This window comes from Trachypithecus francoisi, unplaced genomic scaffold, assembly GCF_009764315.1.
Source record: "Trachypithecus francoisi isolate TF-2019V2 unplaced genomic scaffold, Tfra_2.0 Lachesis_group21, whole genome shotgun sequence".
Taxonomy (NCBI): Eukaryota; Metazoa; Chordata; class Mammalia; order Primates; family Cercopithecidae; genus Trachypithecus; species Trachypithecus francoisi.
Window position 1 is genome coordinate 1,411,723 of NW_022681467.1, and position 27,656 is coordinate 1,439,378.

At 57.2% G+C, this 27,656-nt stretch overlaps 2 protein-coding genes across 9 annotated transcripts in view; one reads left to right on the plus strand and one right to left on the minus strand.

Annotated features, from left to right (window-relative positions):
• Window positions 1-21,519, plus strand: part of PYGB (glycogen phosphorylase B) — a 60,641-nt gene extending 39,122 nt beyond the window's left edge. Inside the window, exons 7-20 of one of the 3 annotated variants that reach the window (XR_004431079.1) lie at window positions 49-131; window positions 1,143-1,286; window positions 1,877-1,969; window positions 3,117-3,263; window positions 3,782-3,945; window positions 4,853-4,967; window positions 5,998-6,099; window positions 6,933-7,080; window positions 11,148-11,206; window positions 13,536-13,677; window positions 15,395-15,602; window positions 17,091-17,224; window positions 18,510-18,576; window positions 19,917-21,519. Coding sequence is in view for 1 of the 3 variants with exons in the window: in XM_033185406.1 (XP_033041297.1) it covers window positions 49-131; window positions 1,143-1,286; window positions 1,877-1,969; window positions 3,117-3,263; window positions 3,782-3,945; window positions 4,853-4,967; window positions 5,998-6,099; window positions 6,933-7,080; window positions 11,148-11,206; window positions 13,536-13,677; window positions 15,395-15,618; window positions 17,091-17,224; window positions 18,510-18,576; window positions 19,917-20,069 (1,775 nt within the window). In the remaining 2 variants the exon portion in view is untranslated. Of the gene's footprint in view, window positions 1-48; window positions 132-1,142; window positions 1,287-1,876; window positions 1,970-3,116; window positions 3,264-3,781; window positions 3,946-4,852; window positions 4,968-5,997; window positions 6,100-6,932; window positions 7,081-11,147; window positions 11,207-13,535; window positions 13,678-13,771; window positions 15,205-15,394; window positions 15,619-17,090; window positions 17,225-18,509; window positions 18,577-19,916 lie in introns of those variants that run through there. The other 2 variants (XM_033185406.1, XR_004431078.1) reach the window with 2 other exon arrangements.
• ABHD12 (abhydrolase domain containing 12, lysophospholipase) overlaps window positions 17,670-27,656 on the minus strand; it is a 97,557-nt gene continuing 87,570 nt past the window's right edge. For 2 of the 6 annotated variants that reach the window (XM_033185407.1, XM_033185413.1), the window contains exons 11-12: window positions 26,753-26,877; window positions 26,335-26,576 (exon numbers count right to left, since the gene is read on the minus strand). In XM_033185407.1, coding sequence (XP_033041298.1) covers window positions 26,350-26,576; window positions 26,753-26,877 — 352 coding nt within the window. In that variant the 3' untranslated portion in view covers window positions 26,335-26,349. The other 4 variants (XM_033185411.1, XM_033185409.1, XM_033185412.1 and 1 more) reach the window with 4 other exon arrangements.

The window sequence follows — 27,656 nt, forward strand, 5'->3', positions numbered from 1 at the left end:
TGGTGCCAGGAGGCATGTGTGTGCTGACCCTACTCCGCTTCTTCTTAGTCAACGTGGGAGACTACATCGAGGCGGTCCTGGACCGGAACTTGGCTGAGAACATCTCCAGGGTCCTATATCCAAATGATAACGTGAGTAGCTGGCCTGGGCACTCTTGCTCTGACTGCGTCGCTTTCCGGCTTAGTGAGGTGGGCTGACTGGCCGGGCTCCCCGGTGGGGCCTCTTGTTGGCCTTGGCAAGCAGCCACCTGGTGGCCCTCCCGCCTCAGGTGCACACACGATGCCCTTGGGGAGGAGAGGGGTGCACTGTCCTCCATAAAGCCCAAGTGGGTCCTCATGTGCCTCTTGGCAGCTCTGTGGTCCTCTCTCTGAGGACACTCTGCCACCTTCCCCTCTTATCCATTCCCCTCATAAACACACAGCCAGCCGCTCCTTGGGGCCAGCTGGAGCCTGTCAGCCCTCCAGCCTGTGTGCTGTTCTCGCCTGCAGTGCCACTTCCCCAAGTAGGTGATCTGTCTCTCCGGGGGACGGTAGCGCCTGCTTGGCATTGATGCCTGGGGACATTCGAAAGGTACTTGGCACATGCCCTTCCCATGCTAGGTGATGGTGTCACAGCCATGTTCCCCACTGCCACCTACATTTAGTGCCCCGTGGCTTTCTTTTTGTTGTTGTTGCCTGACAAGTCCTTAGAATATGCCCTAGTGGGCAATAAAAAGTTAGCTTTTTGTTTTATGAAAGTAACCTGTGCACACAAGAGCAAAGGCCTGGGTGCCGGAAGGCTCATCAAAGAGTGTACTCTCCTGTCCCCGTGAGACTGTTGGCAGACCCCAAGCCCCAGGTGCACAATGTTCCAGAAGGCCTGTGCTTGGACAGTGCAGCTCCTGAGTAGCGCTGGCATTGTACTTCTCCTGACGGATGGACACTGTGTCCCGGGGTCTGTCCCAAGGCAGGGTGACCCTCCTTAGTGACCTGAGGGCACACAGGCAGGCCCCAGTGTCAGGCGGCTGGGCTGGGCTCCTCTCGGCCTTCTGCCTGCGCCCTTGAGCCAGGTCGCTGACCTGGGCTTCCTGGGGGAGCCCTGGGACCGGGTCGTGGGGCATGCGCCCCCAGCCTGCACCCTCGAGCTTGCTCTGCTGTGTGCAGTTCTTCGAGGGGAAGGAGCTGCGGCTGAAGCAGGAGTACTTCGTGGTGGCCGCCACGCTCCAGGACATCATCCGCCGCTTCAAGTCGTCCAAGTTCGGCTGCCGGGACCCTGTGAGAACATGCTTCGAGACGTTCCCAGACAAGGTGCGTGGTCGCCCTGGGAGGGATCTCAGTGCCAGGGGCTGGGCGCCTTCAGGCTCTTGAGGTTGCTTTCCTGTGTCTGTCCCAAAAGGGGCTAGAGTGGGATGGCACATGCACCTTGTCTTGGGGTCTCATCATCCTGGGCCAGGATCCCACCTGGGCCCTCCCTCCCAGAACAAGGGCCACCGGCCTTGTTAGGAGTCAAGTCAGCAAGGGACATGGTGAAAGGCTCCTGTGCAAAGTCAGATGTGCTTGGCGGAGCTAAGTGCAGTTATTTCAAAAAAAGCCCTCACAGCTCCAGTGAGAGAGCCCCCAGCCCCAGTGGCCACGGCTCCTCCCCTCCGGCTGCAGCACACACTGGCAGCAGAGCACACCGCTGTGGGGCACTCACCAGCAGGCACGTCGGGCACAGCACACACCTGCCACAGTGTGAGCCCGGCTGTCCTCCCTGCTCCCTCCCCAGAACCCCTCCCTGTTCTCCAGGCTCCTCAGGGCTGGGCTGGCTCCTTCACTCGGGGAGCTTCATATGCCAACAACCGTGGGTGCCCACACGGGATGAGATGACTGAATGGCACCCCTTGTGCGACCTGCAGGTGGCCATCCAGCTGAACGACACCCACCCTGCCCTGTCCATCCCTGAGCTCATGCGGATCCTGGTGGACGTGGAGAAGGTGGACTGGGACAAGGTGTGCGTGGAGGAGAAGGGCGGCACCTCCCCAGAGCCTGGAGCCCATGCAGACCAGGGCTACAAGATGCTGAGCTGGGGGGCCTCTCCCTTGGCCTAGGGAGAGCTGTGTGGTCATCATGCCTGGGAGAGATGCGAGCTGTGGGAGGGGTCTGATTCCAGGAGACAGAGGTTCTGTGGGCCAGGTTGCGGGGGGCCAGAGTGTGGGGGACAGGGTGCGGGGGACAGGGCACGGGGGAGAGGATAAGGATAGGGCTCTGACACTTCTCAGGGTTTCCCGTTGGTGCATTCTCATCTTGAAGTTTGGTGACAGCTCCCCAAAGCGTTAAGTGTTTAGAGCTCTGTGCTCTGTTCATGGCACCTGCTCTCACGACTCAGCGTATTTTGGACTTGAATACGTTTGTGTGGTGAGATTTTCTTAATCTAACCGTTATCCAATCGACATGTAGAACCATGAAACTGGACAGTGTGGTGACTCACACGTGTAATCCTAGTGCTTTGGGAAGCTGAGGCACGAGGGTCACTCGAGGCCAGAAGTTAGAGCCCGGGCAATACAGCAAGACCCCACCTCTAAAAACAAAAGATAGCCAGGTGTGGCAGCACACACCCAGAAAAACAAAAAAGAAACCATAGAACAAATTTTTTTGACTCCGTTTTGTAGAAACCCAAGCCCCTCTCTGGCCTTGGTGTGTGCACACTTCAGGTGAGGCTGTGCCTGTTGCGGGTGCCCCAGTTCTGGCCAGCACGGGGCAGGTCCATGTAGTAACCAGTGTCCTCCCCACTGTGGGTGTCCGGCTACTTTAGTGGAAATAAATAGAAAACCGCTCAGCGGTCCGTCCATTTACCAGTGATGGGAGAGTGTGAAGGTGACCCCAGGTAGCAGGCGAGTGTGTCTTATTTGTGTGTGTGTCACGCACTGGACCATAACGTCACACTTCGATGGGTTGCATCAGCAGAGTGAGGGCTCCGGGCTGCGTGTCAGGCTTTCAGAGGGCTCCAGATCCACCCTGGAGAGCAGAGGGGAGGGTGGCCCTTCCTGGGGTACCCAGCATCTGCCTGGGATCCTGGATGCTCACCCCACCTAGGCAACTGGCCAGAGAGCTGCTTGTTTCTAAACAAACACATGGGAACATTCTCGAATGGCCTAGGCCTGGGAAATCACGAAGAAGACCTGTGCATACACCAACCACACGGTGCTGCCTGAGGCCTTGGAGCGCTGGCCCGTGTCCATGTTTGAGAAGCTGCTGCCGCGGCACCTGGAGATCATCTATGCCATCAACCAGCGGCACCTGGACGTGAGTGTGGGCCCAGGTGGCCGTGTGGGGTGGCGGTTACACCCATGCCAACGGCCCCGCACCTGGCCTGGGCGAGGAGGTGCTTTACTCCTTGAACGAGGCACCCTCCATTTAGCAGAGGATGTTTGGGGCTGGGGACTGTTCCTTGGCAGAGCTGTTGGCTGATCCCCACGCCTGACCCACAGCTGTCCCAGGTTCCTCTTTGTAAATTAAATTGCACATCCTCTCCGTCAGACCCATCTTCCTCAGGCACAGTGGCCCTGTGGGTCCCTGGGCCGGGGAGTGGAGGGAGCGAGAGCCTCCTTCTGCAGCTGGCCCCGGGCCCTTGTGAGATGCCTCTGAAGTGCCTGCTCGCGCCGGGAGCACTCGAGTGAGGTCTGGCTGTCGCAGCCCCAGGACTTCCCTGGAGGCAGCAGAGCTTCTGCGGGTGGTCATGGACTGTCCCCTGGTCATGGGGAGTGATGGGTCTCCGTGGGGCTTCCCGTGCCCACCTACCTGCCTCTGTGTTTTGGTACCAGCACGTGGCCGCGCTGTTTCCCGGGGATGTGGACCGCCTGCGCAGGATGTCTGTGATCGAGGAGGGGGACTGCAAGCGGATCAACATGGCCCACCTGTGTGTGATTGGGTCCCACGCTGTCAACGGTGTGGCGAGGATCCACTCGGAGATTGTGAAACAGTCGGTGTGAGTGGGGCGCTTGCCCGAGGGGGGCCAGCTCTGTCTGACACCCAGGCCTGTATCTAGGACCATCCACCGAACACATGGATGCAGCTGTACGGCACACATCCCATGCCACTAGGCCCCTGCCTCCATGGGAATGACAGAGCTGCCCAGAACACCTGTCAGGGTCACGCCTTGTGCATTCACCGACCAGCACATGGGGGCCTCTGGCCCTGTGGACAATAGGGAGACGGCTTTGTCTCCTGTTGCTCTCCCGCACCCCTGCCCTCCTGGGGGTCCAGCCGGAGGCTCTGCACCACTGGTCTTCCTGCTGCTGGCGGGGCTTAGACATGGCTTGCAGGAGGGATTCTTAGGTCAGATCTCGTTCTTGCCCGTCTTAGGTGGGGTGTGATCTAGGAATCACTCCCACTCTTTCACCTAGCATGTGCTGGGCGTCTGCTGTGCGTGCTGGGCAGGCAGAACCCGGCAGGAGCAGGGACTTCTGTGCCCGGGGCTGGGCTGCAGGCTCTGTGCATGGCACCCACAGCAAGCTTCTCTGTTGGGCCCCTCCCTAGTAGCGATGAGGAAACCGACCACAGCTTCTCAAGCCCTACAGTCCTGCAGTCTCGGCTGTCATGACTTGGACACCTGTTTCCGCATGGACCGCTCCGGAGAATGGCCAGGCTCTGATGCCTGCGAGGGTGTAGTTGGACAAACCGCACAGCCAGCCACAGAGACCCCTGGGCGCAGGCGCTGCCTTCGTATGGCTCCCAGAGCCTGCGGCGGCCGCGGTCACTCTGTTCTCAGAAAACAGAACAGAAACACTGAGCTTGAGGGATCCTGAGACCTCCTTAAAAGGGCCTTAAGGTCTCTTGCTCACCTGGTTCAAGGCACAGCATTTGTGACAGTTCCCTGTTCTCTGTGTTTGCAGCTTTAAGGATTTTTATGAACTGGAGCCAGAGAAGTTCCAGAATAAGACCAATGGTATCACCCCCCGCCGGTGGCTGCTGTTGTGCAACCCGGGGCTGGCCGATACCATCGTGGAGGTGAGCGCCAGGCCCCACCTGTGCCTTTGGGTATGCCTGGGCTGAGAACCACTGGCCGTGTCATCAGCCCCTGCTGAGTGGTTGCTGGGTAGGCTGGAGTCTGTCCCTCACGTGTTGACCTGCAGGCTTCCGGGCATGAGGGCTGAGCCCCTGAACATGGGCGCTGAGCTGGGCAGTCACCCAGTGGGGCCTGGCAGGTCCCGTGTGCAAGTTCAGAAGCTGAGCTTTAGAGAGGGCTGGGGTGTGGCTCAGAGCAGCCACGGGGCCATTGCAAAAGAGGCAAGAGGCAGCTGACTGCCAGGAGAGCCTGCCAGGCTGGGCACCTATTTCCTGTTTGTATGTTGGCGCCTATGCAAGCTCCCGAGGGAAACGAGTGCTGAGGTGTCAGGCCCCGTGCTACAGGCCAGGACCAGTGGCTGGGAGGGTGGGACCACTCACCTGGGGCTATGGTCAAGGAAGGCTTCCCAGGAAAGCTGAGGTCTGAAGAGGGAATGAAGAGGGAGGGAGCAGTGCTCTGGGGCAAACTGGTCCAATGCCCTGTGCTGGGGGACGGGCCCCTGGGACCTGGAAGGCAGCGTGGCTCCCGTGCAGTCTGAGGCGGGCCTGGGCACAGTGAGGAGAGGTGGCCGAGTGTTTGCGGGCAGCACCTCGGTGAGGTGCTGGCTTTGAGGGGGCTGCCTGCTGCATTGTGGAGGCAGGGAAGGTGCTGGTGGAGGGCAGCCAGAGGATGGCTTTGGGTTTTGGGTGGTGATGGGATGTTCAACGTCAGAGAACCCTGGGAACGGTGGCTGAGGGAGGCTTGTGTGTTTGTTGTGGGCATTTGAACTGGTGGGACTGGGCCACATCCCAGAGCCCTCTCAGAAGATCAGAAGAGGTGGGAGGGGCTGCCGGGGTGACCCTGTGGCCTGAGAGGTGGGATGCGTGGAGAGGCTGGACGAGCAGATCCCAGGGGAAAGCAGGGGCATGGGCAACACCGGGAGGAGGGCAAGTGGCTAGGGCCCACAGTGAGCGGAACCTTGACATTCTCCAGAAAATTGGGGAGGAGTTCCTGACTGACCTGAGCCAGCTGAAGAAGCTGCTGCCACTGGTCAATGACGAGGCGTTCATCAGGGACGTGGCCAAGGTCAAACAGGTAGGCACGGCCTTGGCCCTGGCCCGAGCCCCGGCCCCAGCCCTCCCACAGCCAGGCAGGTACGCCCTGGCCCCAAGCCCTCTTGCAAGCCCAACACAGGTCCTGGGGTACCCACTGGGGCTTTAGCAGGGACTCGGAACAGGACTGAGGGTGAGGCTGTTAGGGTCCCCTGAAGTCGCTCTACCCCACTCAGCCTTTCAGATGAGGGCCCCGAGGAGGACAGGTCACGTGGCAGATAGCTGAGTGCAGAGCCCAGGCCAGCCCTGCCCGTTCCTCAACCCTCCACCATGGGTCAGTTCTGTATGGAAGCCTCCAGAAGCCAATTCCAGCATGATGCCCTCTTTGCCCCTGGAGAGCTGTGCAGGTACACAAACTGTCTGCACCGGCAGCAGCCCCTCGGCTAGTCCAGGGCCAGTCACGGCAGCCTTCAAACCTCAGCAGGCTGGAGGCCGTTCTACACAGCCTGTTGAGCTTGGCCTCCTCCCAGAGGCCAGAACTAGTTCTCCTTGTAGTCCTTTCAGCTGTCCCGCTCCCACGCTGCTCCCCTGCCTACACACCTGGCTCTGCAATGTCTTCTGCTTGGCTCCAGGCATGCTCCTGGGCCAGCTCCTCACTTATCCCCTATTCCTGGTACAGACCCACCTTCAGCATCGCCCTCTCCCCTTTTCCCCTGAGAAGACCCCTGGTGCCATCTCTGCCCCGCAGCTCCATCCTGTATACCCCTGCCCCTTCCGTGCGGCGCTCCTCACAGAGCACACGAAGCAGGAAGCCGCAGGGTCAGTGGGTGGAGTCCTGGTGAAGTCTCCAGCCATCCTTCCCCCTCACTCTCCCAGGAAAACAAGCTTAAGTTCTCAGCCTTCCTGGAGAAGGAGTACAAGGTAAAGATCAACCCCTCCTCCATGTTCGACGTGCACGTGAAGAGGATCCACGAGTACAAGCGGCAACTGCTCAACTGCCTGCACGTCGTCACCCTGTACAACCGTGAGTGCTGGCATCACCTGCACGACTGCACTGCGGGGCCCAAGGCTTACCCTTGCCCGCCAGCTGTGCACAGACCTGGGCCTTTGTCGTGGTGGGGGCTGTGCGTGTGTAGGCGTGGGCATGTGTGATGTGGCACATTTATTTTAAGCAAAAGCCACGTTTTTCTTTGTGCCCCATGCCAGGCCTCACGTGGCAGGTGAACAGTTAAACACCCGAAAGGCCCAGGCTGGAGTGCAGTGGCACCATCATGGCTCACTGCAACCTCGACCTCCCAGGGCCCAGGAAATCCTCCCACCTCAGTCTCCCAAGTAGCTGGGACTACAGGCGCACGCCACTGTGCCCTTGTGTTTTTTGTAGAGACAGGGTTTCACTGTGTTGCCAAGGCTGGTCTCGAACTCCTGGCCTCAAGTGATCTACCCACTTCTGCCTCCCAAAGGGCTGGGGTTATAGGCATGAGCCACTGTACCGGGCCTTCAGTTTTTATTTTAAATGTAGTTATTATCTCTTTGAGAGTAATCTTATTTGGAAAGATTATGCTTGTTAGAGGCATTTAAAGCATACTTATAAAAATTAAGATAGTATGTGTTAAATTTACACATGTATCTTAGATTGTCTAAGGACATTTAATTATGAGAACAAACATGAATCAGAGACCTCCAAAGGTCAAGGTGACTATTTGCTAGGTTTAATAGATAATAAAACCTTAAGGAAAAACTAGGTTTCTAAAATTTTGTAGTTTAATAAAGTAGGTATTTAAAAAACCAAAGGAACCACACATCCTCCTTTCTGATACAAAGCTCCTCTTGGAAATACATCTCCTATGCCCAATGAGTAAGCCTCGATGGGGTGGAGGATCTGGGTGCGTTTGAGACACACGCAGTAGGACGGGCTGGAGGCCGCCCCCACTGAGGGCCCCTCTGCTGTGTGGGCACCACGGGAGGTGCTTCCCAGGGCTGTGGCTTCCCGGCTCCGAGGTGGTGCATGGGAACTTTGCATCACCTTTCTTTGCCCCACTTTCCTCCTGCAGTTGTGACGCTCTGTGTGTCCTTGGTGGTGACCCGGAGTCCTCTGCTTGCACAGCGCTTGGTCCCATTCATGAGCGACAGTGAGAGTCGCGGGTCACCCCTCCCTTCCTCCCACTCCGCTGCCCCCACAGTCAGTTGTTGCGTCGTCGTCTAGTGTTGGCCGTCAGGCTTCCCAGACGCTCTGCTTCCGCTTGCTTGGTTCGTTCGTTTTGAACAACCCGCTGTGATTTCCAGCCGTTCATAGGAGGCAGCCAACAGGGTGGTGCTCGCTCCCACTGGTTTTCCCCCTTGCCCCATGTCTGTGTGTGCGTGCATAAATGTATGTGTGTGCATGCGTGCAAACACGTGTGCCTGTGTGTGTGCATGTACGTGTGGACATGCATCTCCTTGCCCCACTGTCAGAGGTCACAGCATCAATACTCTGCCCTTCCTCTTGTCTCTAGCTCTGTCAGTTTGAGTCTGCAGGTGAGTATGTTCACTGCTCCTCACAGTCCTCCTGCAGAGTGCTGCCCAGCCCTGCCGGCCGCTGTGTGTCTAGTTTGTGTCTAGTTCATGACTGGCTCATGGGAACAACCTTCCCGAATTCTTGCTTGTTCAAAATAGCCTAGACCCTTCACCACGAAGGTCGATTTGGCTGAAGATGCCAGTCTTGACTCCACTTCCCTTCCCCCAGTGCCTTTTGGGGCCCTCCTGGGCACTGTCTGGAGGGTGGATGTGTGTGCAGAAGTCTGATGAGGTCTGAGTTCTCGATCTCATGAGTGACTCACTGTCATTGCCGTGTCTTGGTGTTGGCTGTTAACGCGGCATTTTCGTCAATACTCAGGGTGCTTGTTGAACATGTTGCTGGACTTCAGGGAAGTTGTCTGTTTGAAACGTGTGTTTGGTTCTGTGTGGTTTTTTGCTTCTGGGCTGCAGTGTGGCATGAGGTGGCTTTCTCTGGCCTGCCTCCTTGGTACCTACTTCTCTCTGTCCTTGTCCTGTGGGGTGGCACTGCTCTCTGGAGCGTCTCCCGGCTGCACTTTCCTCCCGTGCCCTCTGCTCCTCTCATCTGCTCTCTGGCCCCCTCCCTGAGGCCTTGCATTCGGCTCCATGTCTTTCCAAGTTGGTGGTCACCAAGGGTATGTGATTTGCGAAGGGGTTCACTCCCCTCCTGTGGCCTGTGGCAGGGCTGGGTGCTGACTTCCATTGCTACGTTAGGGTGAGCTGGATCGCCTGGGGCTATTCGGAATAGGCTTCTCAGTCCTCCAAGGCAGCTCTTCTGCTGGGCCAAGGCTGTGCTTCCCCAGTCTGTGGCACCTCCCTGTGGCTGCGTCTCCGCTGTTTCTCCAGGTCTCACCTGGGCGGGAGGCTCCCCTGGATGCCTTGTGAGGATGCCCTTGTGAGAGAGGCGCTTGCCTGAGCCTGCTGTCCCCCGGGGGCTCCTTGGGGGCCCCCAGGACCGGAGCTCTGCCCAGAGTGCCCCTCCCCAGAGGTTAGGATTCCCAGGACCCCATCCCCTGCCCACTGTGGCCTGGAGTTTGCATGGTGCCTTCTTTCCTAGTTGTGCTGAAATCATCATTGGTGTGTTTTGTTTTTCCTGTTCTCTGCTGATTTCCAGAAGTCACAAGATCTAGCACTAAGGGGCAGCTGTGTTCCTCCTGGAGCCTGGGGCCAGGTGGTACACATCGGCCCGACTCCCTACTGCCCCACCCAGGCCCGGCTCGCTGGTGAACACCTGTCCAGGGTGGCCGCTCGTCCCCTTTTTGTAGAACCTCCTGTGAAATCTGCAAACCCATGACCTGGCAAGGACAGCCTGTTTGCTGGGCTGGCAGTGAGCTGGCCGTCATAGCTTGACCCTCCATCCACTTCTGTGAAGAACTTCGGGGGCCCTCCCCCCGTCCCAGCAAGGCAGAAGGGAGACACGAGGTCTCACCCAGCGCCTCTGCAGGCTGATGGCACCGCAGCCACAAGACTGAGGTTGCCACTTTTTCTTTGTGTCATCCAAACAATGTGTTTAAAACACAATTTAAGGTCAGTGTGGTGGCTCACCCCTGTTACCCCAAGGATTTGGAAGGCTGAGGCCTGACGACTGTTTGATGCCAGGAGTTTGAGACCGGTCTGGGCAAAAAAGCGAGACCCCATCTGTACTAAAAGTGAAAAACTTAGCTGCATGTGGCAACCTGTCGGTGCCTGTAGTCCCATCTACTTGGGAGGCTGAGGAGGGGAGGATCACTTGAGCCCAGGAGTTTGTGGCTGCTGTGAACCCCAATTACACCACTGTACTCCAGCCTGGGTGGCAGAGCTAAACCTTGACTCTTAAAAACAAAAACAACAACAAAAACACAAGAGTGGTAGAGCGCGAGGCGCGGTAGCTCACGCCTATAATCCCTGCACTTTGGGAGACCGAGGCGGAAGGATTGCTTGAGCCTGGGAGTTTGAAACCAGCCTGGGCAATATAGAGAGACCCTCATCTCTACAAAAAGTGAAAAAATGAGCTGGGCACAGTGGCACGTGCCTAGGATCCCAGCTGCTCAGGAGGCTGAGGTGGGAGGATTGCTTGAGCCTGGAAGGTAGAGGCTCCAGCCTGGGCGACAGAGTGAGCTGCTGTCTCAAGAAACAAAACCAATCAAAACCCACAAGTGTGCCCTTCATGTACAGGGGCCTCGAACACTGGTGACCAAACCCAAGGAGGCTCCTGTATTGGGCTTTTCTGGAAACTGAGGTGCAGCTTTTCCTCTGAGCCCCTGGGAACAAACAGCATCTTTGCTCGGGTCAGCTGCCGGGTTCGTCATTGGTCCTGGCTGGCCTTCCTCACCAGCTGGGAACCTAAGTGCAGACCTCAGGGTGGCCTCGCTCCCTTGTAAGTGGCAGGTTCCTGGTGGGTGGGCAGGTGGGTGGCCAGTGGCCCTGTGCCGCTGCCGCCCGTGTCACTGGGGCTTGACGCACACTCATGGCGGAGCCTGCCTGTCCTGCCTCAGGGTCGGCCTCTGATGTTGCTGGGCCCCGGCAGGGGCTTGTCCGGCTCCTGGTGCCTTGTGTGAGTCTCTTCCGTGTGTCCTGCAGGAATCAAGAGAGACCCGGCCAAGGCCTTTGTGCCCAGGACTGTTATGATTGGGGGCAAGGTAAGTGACGTCCTCTGCAGTCCTCTCTGTGGTGTTTGGTCCAGGGACGGTGGGTGGGCAGTCTGCATGCTTCTTGTGGTGCCACATCCATACTGAGGAGCCGGGTGCCCAGCGGTCACTGGCCCTACTGGTGTGCCTGTGGGGGTGGGGACCCTGTAGAGGGTCAGAATGGGATGGAAGCCTGCCTGCCCAGCTCACCGGAGGGGTCCCCAGCCTAGAGGGCCAGTCCCCAGTGGACTTGCTGGTGCCCACCTCAGAGGGGGCGGTGTCCTTTCTCTTTGTGCCCATAGGATTGCATGGTGCCCAGTGGGCACAGGGCGCTGTGGCTGCTTCATCACCTGCACATGCCCTGAGCATTGCCTGCTTTCAGTTCACTTTATTTACTATGACACATACTTTCAGAGTCCTAGATGTGCTGTCATCGAGTCCCAGGTCACATCGTCATACTCCTCAGCCCTCTGTGGCTAGTGTCCCCACCTCCTGCCATGTTTCCCTAGTAGCTTGGTCTTTATCCAGAACTGTGGGGCTGCCGTGGGGTGCAGCGTCCTTAGGAGGGTCCTGCTGGAGCAGTGGCCCTAAGTGAGTCTGGACTGTGTGAGGCACCCCAGCTCTTCATGGCAAGGCTGGGGCCTGGGGGTGCTGGTGCCTGTGTGCAGCCTGAAGGACACCCTCTCCCTGCCTTCAGCGAGTGGGAAGCTGGTCAGAGGAGCGGGCCCTCCTCAGGGCTCCACCACCTCCTGGCACAGCCCATGCGGTCGCTGCTTTGAAGTGAGTTTTGGAATTGCACCATTGCATTTGTCAGTATTTCAGTGTGTGGAGTCTATAGAGATACGGAGTTTGAAACAGTTTTAAATGTTGTTATGAAAATTGTAGGGCCGGGCGCGGTGGCTCAAGCCTGTAATCCCAGCACTTTGGGAGGCCGAGACGGGCGGATCACTAGGTCAGGAGATCGAGACCATCCTGGCTAACACGGTGAAACCCCGTCTCTACTAAAAAAATACAAAAAACTAGCCGGGCGAGGTGGCGGGCGCCTGTAGTCCCAGCTACTTGGGAGGCTGAGGCGAGAGAATGGCGTAAACCCGGAGGCGGAGCTTGCAGTGAGCTGAGATCCGGCCACTGCACTCCAGCCTGGGCGACAGAGCGAGACTCCGTCTCAAAAAAAAAAAAAAAAAAAAAAAAAAAAAAAAAGAAAATTGTAGGCCGGGCACGGTGTCTCACGCCTGTAATCCCAGCACTTTGGGAGCTGAGGTGGGTGGATTGCATGAGCCCAGGAGTTCCAGACCAGCCTGGGCAATGTGGTGAAACCCCATCTCTACAGAAAAATGCAAAAATTAGCTGGGTGTGGTGGTGCATGTCTGTAGTCCCAGTTACTTGGGAGGCTGAGGTAGGAGGATCGATTGTCCTGGGTGATTGAGGCTGTAGTGAGCTGTGATTGCACTGCTGCACTCCAGCCTGGGCAACAGAGCCAGACCCTGTCTCAGCAAAAAAAAAAAAAAAAAAAGAAAAGAAAAGAAGGAAACATTTGAACCTAGAGAAAAGCAGGAAGAACTGTAGCAAAACCGTAAACCTATCCCTCAGACTAGCTGAAGCATTTCACAGTAAATGGCAGACACTCGAGCTCTTCAGTCTTACATACGTCAGCATTCCTCTTCATAAAATGATGTTTTCCACCAGAACCACAGTGGGAGTAGACTGAAACATCAGCACACAGTACCACCCGCCATCCGTCACACCTAAAGCACTGGACAGGAGTCCTCCGTGTCATGAAGTGCTCACTCAGATACCTCATGGGTCCCTGGCCCAGTCGTCTTTGTGAAGTGACAGATATTTCTAAAAGTTGGTCTGAGTGAGGGCCCAGTGACTTCTCACCTTGGACTTGCCGTGGTGCCTCGGTTCTCTGTAGGTTTTCCCCACGGTGTGTCTGTTCCAGACATCGGGTTGTCTGTCTGCCATAGCCTGGCTCTTTCCGAATGTGTCCCTCCAGTGTGTGTCCCAGTATGTCCCTAGGGACAGTTCTCTGTTTCCTGACAGTCAGCAGCTCTAGAAATCCTGGTCTCTTTTACATTGTGATTTCTGAAAACCTGAAAGCAACCAGAAAACCAGGCTTGAGGCAGACACATTTCTGGATGTGGTGAGGTGGCCACCATCCTGAGCGCTCAGCGGAAGCTGAGGCCTTGGGGCCGAGGTGGGCTCCCTAGCTCCTCTACTGACCACCCCGGCGGCAGGCTCCTGTGGCTCTGGCCTCACCCTCCTACAGACCCCAGGAACCAGGAGTGCCTCCGAGGGCCTGAACAAGGCGTTTATGCTAAAAACCTTCACCCCTCTCCAGGCAGCGCCCGGTTACCACATGGCCAAGCTGATCATCAAGTTGGTCACGTCCATTGGCGACGTCGTCAATCATGACCCAGTTGTGGGTGACAGGTTGAAAGTGATCTTCCTGGAGAACTACCGCGTGTCCTTGGCTGAGAAAGGTAACTCTGGAAGCCTGTGTCAGACAGAAAACTAACCCCTGCCCAGGAACGGGCGCTGTACTGCTGTACTGGCCCCCGGGCCTTTCGTCCTCAGCTGGTTCAGCTCTGCCTGGACACCCAGACCTCACCAGCCGGGCTGCAGGCGAGCAGGGAACGGCTTTGGGGAGTGCTCCCTGTGCAGTGTGGAGGACTCAGTGCGTCCCGGGGCACCTTGCATGTCACAGGCGGTATCATCCCCCATCTGGGCACCCTTACTGCCGCGCCTGCCTGGCCTGCTCTCTGTACCCTCCCTCCCCTGCCCTTTCCTTCTGCCCCTCAGCCATGCCTTCTGCCCTGGGCCCCTCTGCTGGCAGGACATGCGCCAGGCCAGTGGGTGTGTGGGCCCACAGCTTCTCCCAACGCAGCTGCCCCTTCTTCACCCACGTCCTTGCTCCTCACTGCCTGCCTACTCTTGGGCCCACCACTGTTCTTAGGTGGCAGCACCTGCCTCATCTGTGCTTCCTGAGGGCAGCCTGGGCCGGTCTTGGGGAGACCCTGGGATGCGCTGCCACATGCCCTGGAGCCCATCGGTTCTCACCTCTGTGGGCCCTTCTGGGCAGGAAAGTGATTTGCCCACCAGATGGTGGGAGATCTGAGCCTGGCCTTCTCCTGCTCCCCTCCTGCCGCTGAGGGCCAAGGGCCCCCCCTCTAGTTCAGGCCGCCTGGACTTCCCAGGCTGCCATGGTGTAGGTGAGAGGGCTGATCCGCTGTTGTCCTGCAAGCTCAGTGGTGGAGGGGGGGTCCCTGGGCACCGTCCCTGTGGCCTGGCTGCTGCCTTGGTGTCCATGTCGCTCCCCCTCTTTAGTGGTGCCTGGCCAGCGAGGTCCCTTGAGGCACTCATGGGCCAGCTTGCCTCCGACTTGGCCAGGAACTCCAGTGGCGTGGCTCTTCCTTCCCTGCTCCTCTGACCAAAGCGTCTCCTCTCCCGGCGCTGCCTGAGGCTTCCCTCATGTGTCTTTGGGGCCAGCTGACTCCTGCTCATCTTTAGAGGAGGCCTTTGGGCGCCTGGTCTGGAGCCTCGGTGCTGGCTTCAGGGCCCTGTTCTCCCCAGCACTGTTGCTGTGGCTGGGCTGCAGCCCGAGATGAGGGCGGAGAGCAGGTTGTATAGTCACTGTGTGCAGTCACAGCGTGCCTGGGAGCAGTGACCAGTCCCAAGGGACAGGCACAGAGAAAGCACAGGGCCATGTCATCTGGCAGCTATTGGTGCCCACGAGGTCGCCGCCCCTCAGCCTCTCCAGCCCTCTGGCTCTATGCAATTCTGCATTCCTCCTGAAAGGATCCAGGGAGCTGCTGGGGCTGATCAAGATCACGGGGATCCAGGGAGTGACATCGTCAGTGAGCCAGGACTGGCTCCTTGGCTAGGCCTGGTTTTGGGAAGGTTTTGGTGCAGAGATCCTTTGCCACCTGGGGGGCTCCTCCAGGAGCCTCCATCTTGGACCCTCTGCCTCAAGGCTGCCCCAGTCATGAAGGGGAGCCCTGCAGAGGCAGGTAGCCGTGTCCAGCCTGGTCCCCTGTGGGAGCGGGAGTGGGAGCAGGAGCGGGAGTGGGAGTAGGGGTGGAGCGGGGCCACCGCATTGGTCCCTCCGTGTCCCAGCCCTGAGTGGATGGGCCGGCTCGTCCTGCAGTGAGCCTTGTGGCTGAGGACATTGGGGTCCTGTTCCTGTGCTCCCCTCCACAGTGATCCCGGCCGCTGATCTGTCACAGCAGATCTCCACTGCAGGCACCGAGGCCTCGGGCACAGGCAACATGAAGTTCATGCTCAATGGGGCCCTCACCATCGGCACCATGGACGGCGCCAACGTGGAGATGGCCGAGGAGGCTGGGGCCGAGAACCTCTTCATCTTCGGCCTGCGGGTGGAGGATGTCGAGGCCCTGGATCGGAAAGGGTGCGAGCCCCCTCTTGTGCCCCTGGGCACCTGGCAGCGTGAGGATGGAGAATGAAGGGTGTTGGGCTGGGGGTATTGGCTGGACCGGGCTCTTGGGGCCAGGCCACGGTGTGCCAGGGTCAGTGCCTGCCCAGGGCTGCGTGCCTGCTGGCAGGGGTGACCATTCTCTCCAGGTGCACGAGGCCGTGGGGATGCTGGGCTGCTGCTGTCTTGGCTCTGAGGCTGAATCCGTGGGGTCCAAACCAGGGGCTCCTCCTCCAGGAAAGGCCTTTTCCCCCTGGGGAAGGTCTCCTAGAGGGATGCCCCCTGGGGCACAGGCTGGACGCAGCCCCACACAAATGGGCTGGGGCTGGGCGGGACCTCCACTGCCAGGGGCGCTCTGCCGGGAGCACTCTGCTGATCTGGGGCTTGCCTGCTGTTGAGGTTCCCTAGTCTAAGTTGTAACTGTTACAAATAGTTTTAAAATAGTATTTTGGAAACATTTTAAATGTGCGGGCGGGGAGCGGGGGCAGCGGGGGATCCTGAAGACAGTACCCAGAGGTTCATCCACCTTCTCCCCGCGCCCCTCCGTTGGCTGCACTGAGCTCGGAGCACTGGCCTTCCTGCAGCCCACACTCCATTCCGACTCCACCAGAGCTCTGTTACTGTCTTTCCCATCCCAGGATCCCATCAGGGCACTCAGCTGTGTTTGGCCATCAGGTCTCCCCAGTGTCATTTGGTCTGTGACAGATTCTCAGTCTTTCCTTGTTCTTCATGACCTGGACGTTCATGAGGAATCTGGCACGGGCTGATTCCAAGCGATAATTACAAATAAAAGGCAGTGTTGCCTGATTGTCTTGAAGTGCTGGGGAGCCCGTGAGGCCTTAGGTGCAGTCAGGTGAAACCGCACATGCCATCTGAAGTCAGAGCTGTGCCTTACCGGCCCGAGCACACAGGCCTATGCACCCTTTCTGCACCCTCACACAGCTTCTCCCGCCCGGGTCCTGTTCTGGGATGTCCATGTCTGCCCGTCCTTCCCTCACCCACTTAGCTCTGCCTTGTCCTCTCTGGTCTTGCTTGCGTTTTTCCTTTTCTATCTTTGAGGTCCCAGCCAAGGGTGCTCCACTTCACTTCCTGCCACCCTGGCAGTCTGTTTTTCAAAAGCTCTGCCCAGGATTTCACAGTGACCAAGTTCTGAGCGGCCCTTTCCACTAGGAATGTGGCATGAGCCAGTATATCCTAGCAGATCTGCTAGTGATGACATTTCTTTAATAGTCAAAGGAGCAGATGGGATTGGCTTTAGCCTGACTTCACATCTCTGCTCGAGCGGGTCCCTGGTCAAGGGCCTCATAGCCACCCATGGCCACTGGCTGCTGCCGTGGACCGTGCAGGCCTTGAGCTCCCAGGGCCATCCTGGGGCAGGGGCTGTGCCAGGCACCAACGTGGCTTGTCCCCCAAGGTGGCCCACCTGGGGTGCTGGCTGCTGACTCCTGGCACATTGCCTCGCAGGTACAATGCCGGGAGTACTACGACCGCCTGCCCGAGCTGAAGCAGGCCGTGGACCAGATCAGCAGTGGCTTTTTTTCTCCCAAGGAGCCAGACTGCTTCAGGGACATCGTGAACATGCTGATGCACCATGACAGGTGGGACTGACTGCGTCCTGGCTGGCCGGCTGGGAGGGAGGGAGGGAGGGTCCTCTTTCTGGGTTGGATTTTCCACCTTGTTGGAGAGCGAAACCCATGCTTTCAGGACATCTTCACTGTGCCCATGAGACCTTACTGGGCAGAGCCTTAGACCCCAGCTGGGAGTGTGTGATGGCCTGTGGCAATGCCAGGGGGCCCTGGGCAGCAAGACACAGCAGCAGAGTCCAGCCCCCAGGCCTTGTGGACCAATGTGCTGAGCAGGAGGGGGTGTCATCTGGTGGTTGGAAGTCCCAGGGGCAGCCATGTCCCAGGAGGCCAGTAGAGGGAGCATGGGCCCAGAACTCCCTGGGGTGGGGTAGGGGGCGCACAAGGGCTGTGGAACCCGGGCAGGTGTCAGTGCCAGTGACAGGCAGTGGTGAAAATGGATTTCACTTGCAATGATGAAACATTATAATGTAGTTAGCGTTTTATTTCGGTGAAGTTAGCACATGATACGGTTTATGTAAGGTTTGCAGCACAGGGCAGTTCTTTACCCTGCCCGCACAAGTTGAGTCTGGCGAGGGCTGGGAATTCACCTGTCCTCCCCTTTCAGCTGCCTTTGGGTTAGTTTTGTCTGCTGCTCTTTAATGACTGTGTCACCTATTGGCTTCAGTCACACCGGCTCTGACCACATGCTGGGATCCGGGCTGGAACCTGGGTCCTGCTGAGGTCTGTGATAAAGGAAGTGCTTTTAAAATTGTGAACTCTGCATTTCGTGAAGTGTGCTTCTGACTCGATAGTGAACAGAAATGCATTTGTAGATTCATAAATCTGGCATTTTTGTTCAGCACATCAGGAACTGCAAGTCAGAATTTCCTGTGTAGGCAAATCCCAGTTAGACTTGAGATAAGACGGCAAATGGAGATGCTGTTCCCCAGCAAGTGCCCCCTGTCCCGAGGAGGTGCTATGGGCTCTCCACTGTCTGCCCAGGAGGCCTCTCCCATGTGCAGCTCTAACTGCCCTGTGTGTGGAAGATGCACTTTAAACGCCAGTTTATTTAAAGGAGTGTTGGGTTCAAATAAGGTTTTCCTGCAATACCGTCCCAGGACATAAGTCCTTGCTCACAGAGAAGCCCTGTGGCCAAATGGGCCCGGTGCAGCCTGGCTCTGACCAGCTGCATGGGCCCCTTCGCTCCAGGCAGGACCAGGTGGATGGTGCCTGGTCTCCTGCCCCAGGACTCTCCCCTCGAGACAGTGTGGGCAGGGCTCCCTGCTGCCCCGGCCCAGCCTCCTTTCTCCCATTCCAGGTTCAAGGTGTTTGCAGACTATGAAGCCTATGTGCAGTGCCAGGCACAGGTGGACCAGCTGTACCGGGTGAGGCTCCTGGGCCCAGAGGCTGGGGGAGCAGCTGGGTGGGTCCGTGTAGACGTGTTGGGTCGGAGTGTTTATTTCCCAAGCTGAGTAGGTTGTTGGCCCAGGCCAGAGGGGTTTGTGTTTCTGATTTGTCATCAGTCGGCTGTGGCTGCCTTTAGGGAAGCTGTCACTGTCACTCCCTCCCTTGAAAAAACAGCTCCTAATGGCCAAGAAAAGAACGTGGGGCCTGGGGCCTGGAAACTGAGTGCCGGGCAGGGCCCTGGGAGGGACCTTCTCTTCCCTTAGTCAGGGCTGGCCTCGAGGAAAGCCTGGCCTGGTGCAAGCTGCAGCTTGCGGCAGCTGTGAGGCTCCCTGGTGGAAGGAGAGTGCCTGGCCATGTCCCCTGGTACTGGATCTGCCTGGGCAGTTTTGTTTTGTTTTTGTTTTGTTTTTTTTTTGAGACAGGGTCTCGCTCTATCACCCAGGCTGGAGTGCAGTAGTGCGATCTCGGCTCACTGCAAACTCCGCCTCCAAGGTTCACGCCTTTCTCTTGCCTCAGCCTCCTGAGTAGCTGGGACTACAGGCGCCCGCCACCACAACCGGCAAATTTTTTGTATTTTTAGTAGAGATGGGGGTTTCACCGTGTTAGCCAGGATGGTCTCGATCTCCTGACCTTGTGATCTGCCCGCCTTGGCCTCCAAAGTGCTGGGATTGCAGGCATGAGCCACTGCACCTGGCCCCTGCCTGGACAGTTCTTACCTGGTGCTATCCCTATCGTCGTCTTGGGGGCCATGCCCTAGCAGGAATTTTCTTTTTTTTTTTTTTTTTGAGAGGGAGTCTCGCTCTGTCGCCCGAGCTGGAGTGCAGTGGCCGGATCTCAACTCACTGCAAACTCCGCCTCCCGGGTTTACGCCATTCTCCTGCCTCAGCCTCCCGAGTAGCTGGGACTACAGGCGCCGCCACCTCGCTCGGCTAGTTTTTTGTATTTTTTAGTAGAGACGGGGTTTCACCGTGTTCGCCAAGATGGTCTCGATCTCCTGACCTCGTGATCCGCCCGTCTCGGCCTCCCAAAGTGCTGGGATGACAGGCGTGAGCCACCGCGCCCGGCCGCCTAGCAGGAATTGTCAAGGCTGGGACCTTCTCTCCAGTTCCTTGCTTCCTGTATCTAGGTATATGGTAGCTTTCCTGGTCTGTGGGGTCCCCTTTTCAACGAACAATTGATTGTAATGTCCTCCTCTTCCAGTGGACAGCCTCAAGGCTCAGAGCTCATTTGGAAACAGTCCTAAAGTTCTGGAATCCCATGCTGTTAGCAGCCCCTAACCCTGTGACACCAGAGACTAATTTCATCTCTTTCCCTGCAGAACCCCAAGGGGTGGACCAAGAAGGTCATCAGGAATATCGCCTGCTCGGGCAAGTTCTCCAGTGACCGGACTATCACGGAGTATGCACGGGAGATCTGGGGTGTGGAGCCCTCCGACCTGCAGATCCCGCCCCCCAACATTCCCCGGGACTAGGCGCACCCTGCCTTGGCGGGACCAGCGGGCTTTTGTTTTCTTGCTGACTTTGCACCTCCTTTTTCCCCCAAGCACTTTGCCAGCCGCTGGTGGTCCCTGCTTTTCTGAGTACCATGTTTCCAGGAGGGGCCGTGGGGGTCAGGGTGGTTTTGAGAGAGCAGGGCAAGGAAGGAATGTGCTAGAAGTGCTCCTAGTTTCTTGTAAAGGAAGCCAGAGTTGACAGTACAAAGGGGAGGTTTGTGCAGAGTCGACAGTACCAGAGTGGGTGGCAGGTGAAGTCGCCTGCTGGGCTCCCCTAGAACTTTGCACGCATCTTGCTATGTATTAGCCGATGTCTTTAGTGTTGAGCCTCTGGATTCTGGGGTCTGGGCCAATGACTGTAGTGAAGCCTGGGGACGTATTACTGCAGCATCTGGGCGGCCAGCCACAGGGAAGGGCCACGCCCCATGTAGCCCCCGTCACCCTGCCCAGCTCTGCCTCCTGGCCATGCTGGGAGGGGCCGGATCCTCCAGGTATCGCCTTCACAGCCCTCTGTCCTCTGTCCTGGCTCTGCACCTGGTATATGGGTCATGGACCCAGATGGGGCTTTCCCTTTGTAGCCATCCTGGGCATTGTGTGGGTGCTGGGAACTCGGGTGACTGAGGGGTACACTGGAGTGGGTGCTTGTGTCTGCTGTCTCAGAGGTCTTGGTCAAGATGAAGTTGGCTGATGTAGCTTAGCTTGGTTTTGCTTATTCAAAAGAGAAAACTACACATGGAAATGAAACTAGTCTTGTTTTAGCAACTGAAAATTGTACTTGGTCACTTTTGTGCTTGGGGAGGCCCATTTTCTGTCTGGCTGGGGGCAGGTCTGTGCCCTCCTTCTGACTCCCGCTGTGTCCTGATGTGCATTTCCTGTTGTACACACAAGAGCCAGGCTCCATTCTCCCTCCCTTTCCACCAGTGCCACAGCCTCATCTGGAAGAAGGACCAGTGGTCCCAGAAGAACCCATTTCTGCTCTGCATGGACAGCAGGCCTGGCACTGGGAAGTGGGGGTGAGCCCCTCACAGCTTTGCCCCTCCCCAAGGCTGCCAGCCTGCCTCCCATTGCCCGAGAGAGAGAGCAGGGAACAGGCTACTGTCCTTCCCTGTGGAACTGCTGAGAAATCTAGCACCTTGCATGCTGGATCTGGGCTGCAGGGAGGCCCTTTTTCACCCTGGCCTCCAGTGCCCACCAGGAGGATCTGCACGTGGTGCACAGCCCACCAGAGCACTACAGCCGTTTATTGAGTGGGGCAAGTGCTGGGCCATGGTCGTGCCCTGATAGCATCTGTCCCAGGCAGTGGCTGTGTGGAGGAGGCCATACTCCCTGAGCTGGTCACTGGGGCCACCACCCTGACCACCACTGTGCCCCTCATTGTTACTGACTTGTGAGATAAACTGATGAAACCTTTGTGGCTGTGGTTGGCTGATGTGGGGTCTGTGTTTCACTAACTGCAGGTGGTATTGTGAGGCTGTGGGAAGCAGAGAACATAGGCCTGAGGCCCAGGGTGGTGCCAGTGCAGCGATGAGACCTGCAAGTGGGCTGCAGGTTCTCCCTCTGAAACTAGAGCTGGGGCTGAATTATACCCCATCATTCTGGCATTGAGGGCAGAAAAGTTTGCATCTCCACGAGGTGTGGGACCGGGGGCCATGTGTGCCTGAACAGCTAGCTTTTTTTTTTTTGAGATGGAGTTTTGCTTTTGTTGCCCAGGCTGGAGTGCAGTGGTGTGGTCTTGGCTCACTGCAACCTCCACCTCCTGGGTTCAAGCAATTCTGCCTCAGCCTCCTGAGTAGCTGGGATTACAGGCGCCCACCACCACACCTGGGTAATTTTTGTATTTTTAGTTTCGCCATGTTTGCCAGGCTGGTCTCAAACTCCTGACCTCGGGTGATCCACCCACCTCAGCCTCCCGAAGTGCTGGGATTACAGTTGTGAACCACTGTTCCTGGCCAAGCTAGCTATTTTCTTAAAATCCTATCAAATCCAGCCGTTACTAAACATGCTATCTGGGGATAAGAAACACTGGCCTTTCTGGTGTGACTTGTGCTGGCCCCTTTGCACCTGCGGCTTTTGTTTCCCACTCCTGGCCCTGGGGACCAAAACATCCCCCTCAATTGTACAGTTGCAGATGAAGAAATCGGGAGAAACGAGCCTAGGGCTCAGTGCTACCCTGAAGACCCAAAAAACTGGGATGCCAGAGTGCCGTGGGCATCCTTGGCCCGAGACCTGCTCGTGCAGGGCTTGCTGCTGCCAGGTTGTCCTCATCCCCACACCCACCATGCACCTGGGTGGGCGGCACCAAGATGGTGCCCTGGGAGTCTGCCTCCCCAGGTCTGTGGGGTTCTCTCCCAGGGATTAGTTGCTTGGACAACGGAGCTCAGCAGCCCTGGGTAGGGCACTTGGATGTAATGAGCTGACAGGTGATGGCGGAGCAGCTGCCACACAGTGCACCCATCTCGCTCTGATCTGCATCTGTCAGTTTTGTAAAAAACACTAGCAGCTTGGATGAGTGCAATGGCTCATGCCTGTAATCCCAGCACTTTGACAGACCAAGGCAGGAGGATCGCTCAGGAGTTCGAGACCAGCCTGGGCAATGTGGCAAAACCCCATCTTTACAAAACATACAAGAATTAGCTGGGCATGGTGGCATGTGCCTGTAGTCCCACCTACGTGGGAGGCTGAGGTGGGAGAACTGCTTGAGCCCAGGAGGTGGAAGTTGCTGTGAGCTATGATTATGCCGCTGCACTCCAGCCTGGGCAACAGAGTGAGACTGTCTCAAAAAACAGAAAACACCCACTAGGAGCTTGTATTGTTAGTTTATATCTTGCCGCAGTCCCCCAGCCAAGGATCCAAAGTAGCTTACATGGACAAAAAAATGAGGAAAAGACGAAGGGCAGCCCAGGTAGAGCAGGTTGCCTCTGCTTTGTGGTCAGGAGCCACAGTGCGGGACAAGGCCAGGAGAGCAGCCTCGGGCTCTGTGCTGGAGTCGACCTGCATCCTAAAGAAGGGGCTGCCTGGCTCCCCTAGGGGTTCCTATGGCCTCACAGAGACAGTCTGGGATGCCATGTGGGTTCCCGGCTCAGATGGCCGTGCAGGGAGATCCCAACCCAGGGGCAGGTGGTGTCTCTGGGGCCATGGGTGGGCAGAACAGAAATGACACCCTAATTAAAGACTAGGAGCCAGGGCATACCCTTGCCAGGAAGGCGGCCAGCGTTTTCATGACTGACCTCAGGAGGAATGTCTACTCAGCCGCTCCCCTGTGTAGGAAAAGAGTTCTCTAGATTTGAGAGCCACTGTAGGTAGCTCAGGGTACCCCAGCCAAGAGGGAGTGTAACCGCAAGGACCTCTGGGCTCCCTGGCAGCCCACAGCTGCTGATGCTGGGCCTGCAACCTGGAGAAAGGGGTGGGCAGGCGAACAAAACTTCCTACTCCTTACAAATTTCTGAGCTGCTGGGAATGGAAATTTCATAGCCCGAGGCTGAGTCATGGAGTGGCTCCAAAGCGGCTAGAGGCTGAGCTCTGAGCCTGGCTGGGGCTGTGGGCGGCTCTGGGGCTTTGAGAGTGTGCGGGGCAGGAGGCAACATTGACCCTTCTCGCGCTGCAGAGAGACAAAAGGACCACCACCACAATTTTATTCTTAAATAAAGCTCAATCTAAGGCCAGGTTAGGCGTACAGGTGGGTGAAAGGGGAGGAAGTACAGATCCTGGGCACCTCCACTGTGGGTGAGTGGGCCAGCCCAGAGGAGGCAGGGCAGCCAAGGAAGGCAAGCAGGTACACAGGGCAAGGGGACGATGGAACCACTGGAGTCATTCTGCATGTGCTGGGAAGGGGCAGAAAGAACCTGGACCCCATGTTCTCTGTGGGTGGTGCCGGAAAGCTCAGCATGGTCCTGAGCCCTAAGAGTCCCCTGCCCAGACTCCCCCTGCCCAGCTCAGTACAGCATCAACCAGGCAGTGAAGGCTGCCTGCTGTCAATAAGTCTCCCAACAAGATCTCAGGTTGCGTAGCGGCAAGGAGAGCCACATGCCTGCCACCCACGCTTTCCACACAGAGCCATGCTCAGGCCTCCGTGCACTGCAGGCCTGCAGGGTCCTCCCCACCTGGCATCTGAGTCCTCTCCAGGTGCAAGCTGGGCTCCTGAGCATTGCAGGTGCTGGCCCCCCGGGGCTCCAGGATGCCGGGCTGCTGACTGGAGGAAAATGGGAGGAGGGCAGAGGTCTTCATGTTTCCTTCCCCCAGCCAGGCTCAGTGCTGGTGCTCAGGCTCCGACTTCCCCAGGAATTCCCTAGACCACAGGACAATCAGGAGCCAATCATGTGAGCTCAGATTTGAGCAAAGATACTTCTCCCCAGTCCTCACATTGCTATCTAAGGAAGCAGAGGCTGTGCAGAGAGGAGGCAGCCAAGAGCCCTGTGAGGACTCGCTGTAGCCCAGAGCAGCATTCAGTGAGTTAGGCAGGGCGCAAGCAGCACGGTGCCAAGTCAAAGGCCAACACACAGGCACGGACACAAGGCCTCTGATTCTTGACCCTCAATTTTAGAGCTATTCTCTGGTCTAAATTTTCTATAATCTTCCTTTTATAATAGGGAAAATTATAACCGCAAAGCAAACCCATACTCTTTGAGCCCACTGTCCCCTCAGCAACCCAGGTCCCTGTGCCCAGGAATGGCAGACCGCTAAGGGGACACAGCTTTGCTTCTGGAACTTCCAAAGGCGGCTGGAGAAAAGCAGAAGTTTGCAGTAGAATTACTCATAGGATATACAGCACTGGGAGGCAATTCAGGCCACCAATTTCAGTCCCCTTCTGGGAGAAACTGGCACCTTGACCTACTTTTTGGAGCCGACTGGCACGACACAACAAAAAACCCTATCACCATTAGCAGCAGCTCCTCCATGGGTCCAGTGCTCAGGGTCGAAGTACCACATGCCCTCTTGGGCTCGGAAGCCTTGTCCCCTGCACAGGGAGGGTTAGCATCTTGCCCAAGGCCACACCAGCCAGAAGGTGGGGTGGAGCCTGGGTCCTCTGACAGGCAGGTAGGCGAGTCTGGGCAGCAACCTGCATAGGGCCCAGGGCAGTACAGAGAAGGCTGGGGGTTGGTCCGTTCCACACGCTGCCCGTGTCACTACTGCCAAGGCCTCACCCTCAGGCTTGGGCTCTGCACTAAGGCCCAGGTAGGTACTCATGGCTCTCTGGGCTGGCGCCCATGTCCTGCCAGTGCAGGGCAGTCCGGAGCACAGCATCCCTTCAGGAAGCAGCTGGGGACAAACAGGCTTTTGAGGAGCTGGCCCAGGGGCAGCATGTACATCTGAGAGGTGTGTGGAAGAGATCTGAGGTCTGCGAGCATCTGGGGTGTCTGTGTCTGAGTGCTCTCAAATGTGTGGCCACCTGTGAGCATGTGTGCCCCTCTGTGTGGGTCTGTGTGAGTCTGTACATCCTGTACAACAGGGAGGCGGCTTACCCTGCATGATCATGGGAACAGTCCTGGAGCGGGAGAGAGGCACTCCCTCACACCCCTCTGCCAAGGAAATGGAAGGCTCCCAAATCACTGTGACTCCTGGCCCCGCTGAGGCCCCCCGAGCAGCTTCAGCAGCTGCCACCTGCTGCATGCTTAGATGTGAGCCACTGCTGCCCAGACGAAGGCCCTGGGTGGGAAGAGAATGTCTCACCTCAGTATCCGTGGCAGCTCAGGGCTCTTGTAAATGTATTTGTGCCTGTAGCCAAGGTCTGAATGAAAGGGCACAAACTGAACTTTGAAGTCTCGGAAGCTTCGAGCTGGTGCAGCGATGCTATAGAGCTGGGGAGAGAAAGGGGTCAGAGACTGAGGCAGTGGCCTGGCATGGGGGTCCCAGCCTGAGGAACATCAGCTTGGCAGCCTCCCCTTCAATAGAAACCAGTCCAGAGTCCCACATAACACTGCTTGTTGCCACAGCCAGTCACAACCAGGAGGCCCAGGGGTGGGCTGGCAGGAGCCAGGCCCCAGGCTTGGCTCCTTGGCACACACACCACTCAAGATACTGTCCTCACACCTTCCAGACTGCCCTTCCTCTGGAGCGTGGCTAGGTGGATGGGCCAGACCAGGTGCCTGGGAGGCTCTGATGGCAGGGATGGCACAGTCTTAGGGAGCTGGGACAAAGGGTATGTGCCTCAGGCTTAGCTAAGATGGGCTTGATGTGCCCATCTCAGCCCCCTCCCTCCCATGTCGGCAAGGGTGGGTGGGCCTGAGCTGTACGCTGCTGGGCAGCTCTGCATCCTGCAGAGCTAGAAGTTTCTGTATCCATTTTGACTGTGACCCCTGCAATGGGCTTGGCAGATCCTCATCAAGGGGTTCTTTGCCTTCAGCCCATAACTGATGAGCCCTTCCAGCCGAGTGCCAGGTTGGCCTGGGCTCTGATAACACAGGCAGCCTGCCCTGAGAACCCCTGTGTGAGGACTGGGAACTATCTGCTTATTTTTCATAGTTCTTCTTGGAGACAGCATCAGTGGGCCTCTGCCCAACCTTGACACCAGACCTCCCATGTCCTTCCGAAGCAGCCTGGAGGTGACGCAGGGAGGATGAGGTGGCCTCCTGAGCCTGATGTGGCTGGTGCACGGCCCATGATGCAGTATGCAGGGGCTGCCTTCCCGCCTGCCCACTCCCAGCCTGGCCCACCCACACTGGCTGAGTGTGCAAGATGCCAGCTACACCAGAGGCAGAGGCCAGGACCCACCTTTCTGCCAAGCTGGAAGGGCACCACCGGGTCGTCCTCAGCATGCAGGATGAGTAGGGGACAGGAGATGTGCTTCACACTGTGGGAGGGAAAAGGGGCTAGGCCAAGACCAGGAAAGGACAGAGTTGCCCAGACCCTCTGAACGTGGCAGGGATCTGGGTTCAGGGTGTGTTTCACGGAACAGTCCGATTTCTGCTGGATTTCTTTTTACTAGACAACCGAAAGTTAACTCTTCATTGTCTCTATGAACATCTATTCCAGCTAGATGACAGGTGTCAATCACAGCTATATAACTGGCCCCGGGAATGTCTTCTAAAAATTGAAAATGATTATTTTTCCACCATATATATTCTTTAAAAGTCACAAAACAATTATTTTTAAGCTGAATAATTCAGGTGGGCCAAGAAACTTAGTGTAAATGAATGCTACTACGAATCTGCTGGTAAAAAAAGTCAATGTCCTCTAATTTATCTTTGTGTAAGTGACATTTATGGTCACTCCAACTCTGAACATTTAGAAGTGATTTAGGATTTTCAGTAGGTTTGATAGATCCAAATCCTTCAGCAAACCACATAATAAAAGCATGGGCTGCCAGGACCGGCGGAGCCTGGGCTGTCCTGTGTGGCCCTCACTGAGGTGGCACCTGACCCAAGTCTCCTTTATCCCCAACAGGGCTGTGTGCTCCATGAGGGCAGCGCTGGCACACTCCTGGCACCTGGAGCAGGACCTGGTGGGGAGCCCCCTCCCTGTCTCTGCTGCTGGCAGGAGGCACACACTCTTGCTTCCCAGTAAGGCTTTTCTGATGTGCGAAAATGATGAGGCTCTGGTCAGAGCCTCCCTCTGACCAGAGGCTCTGAA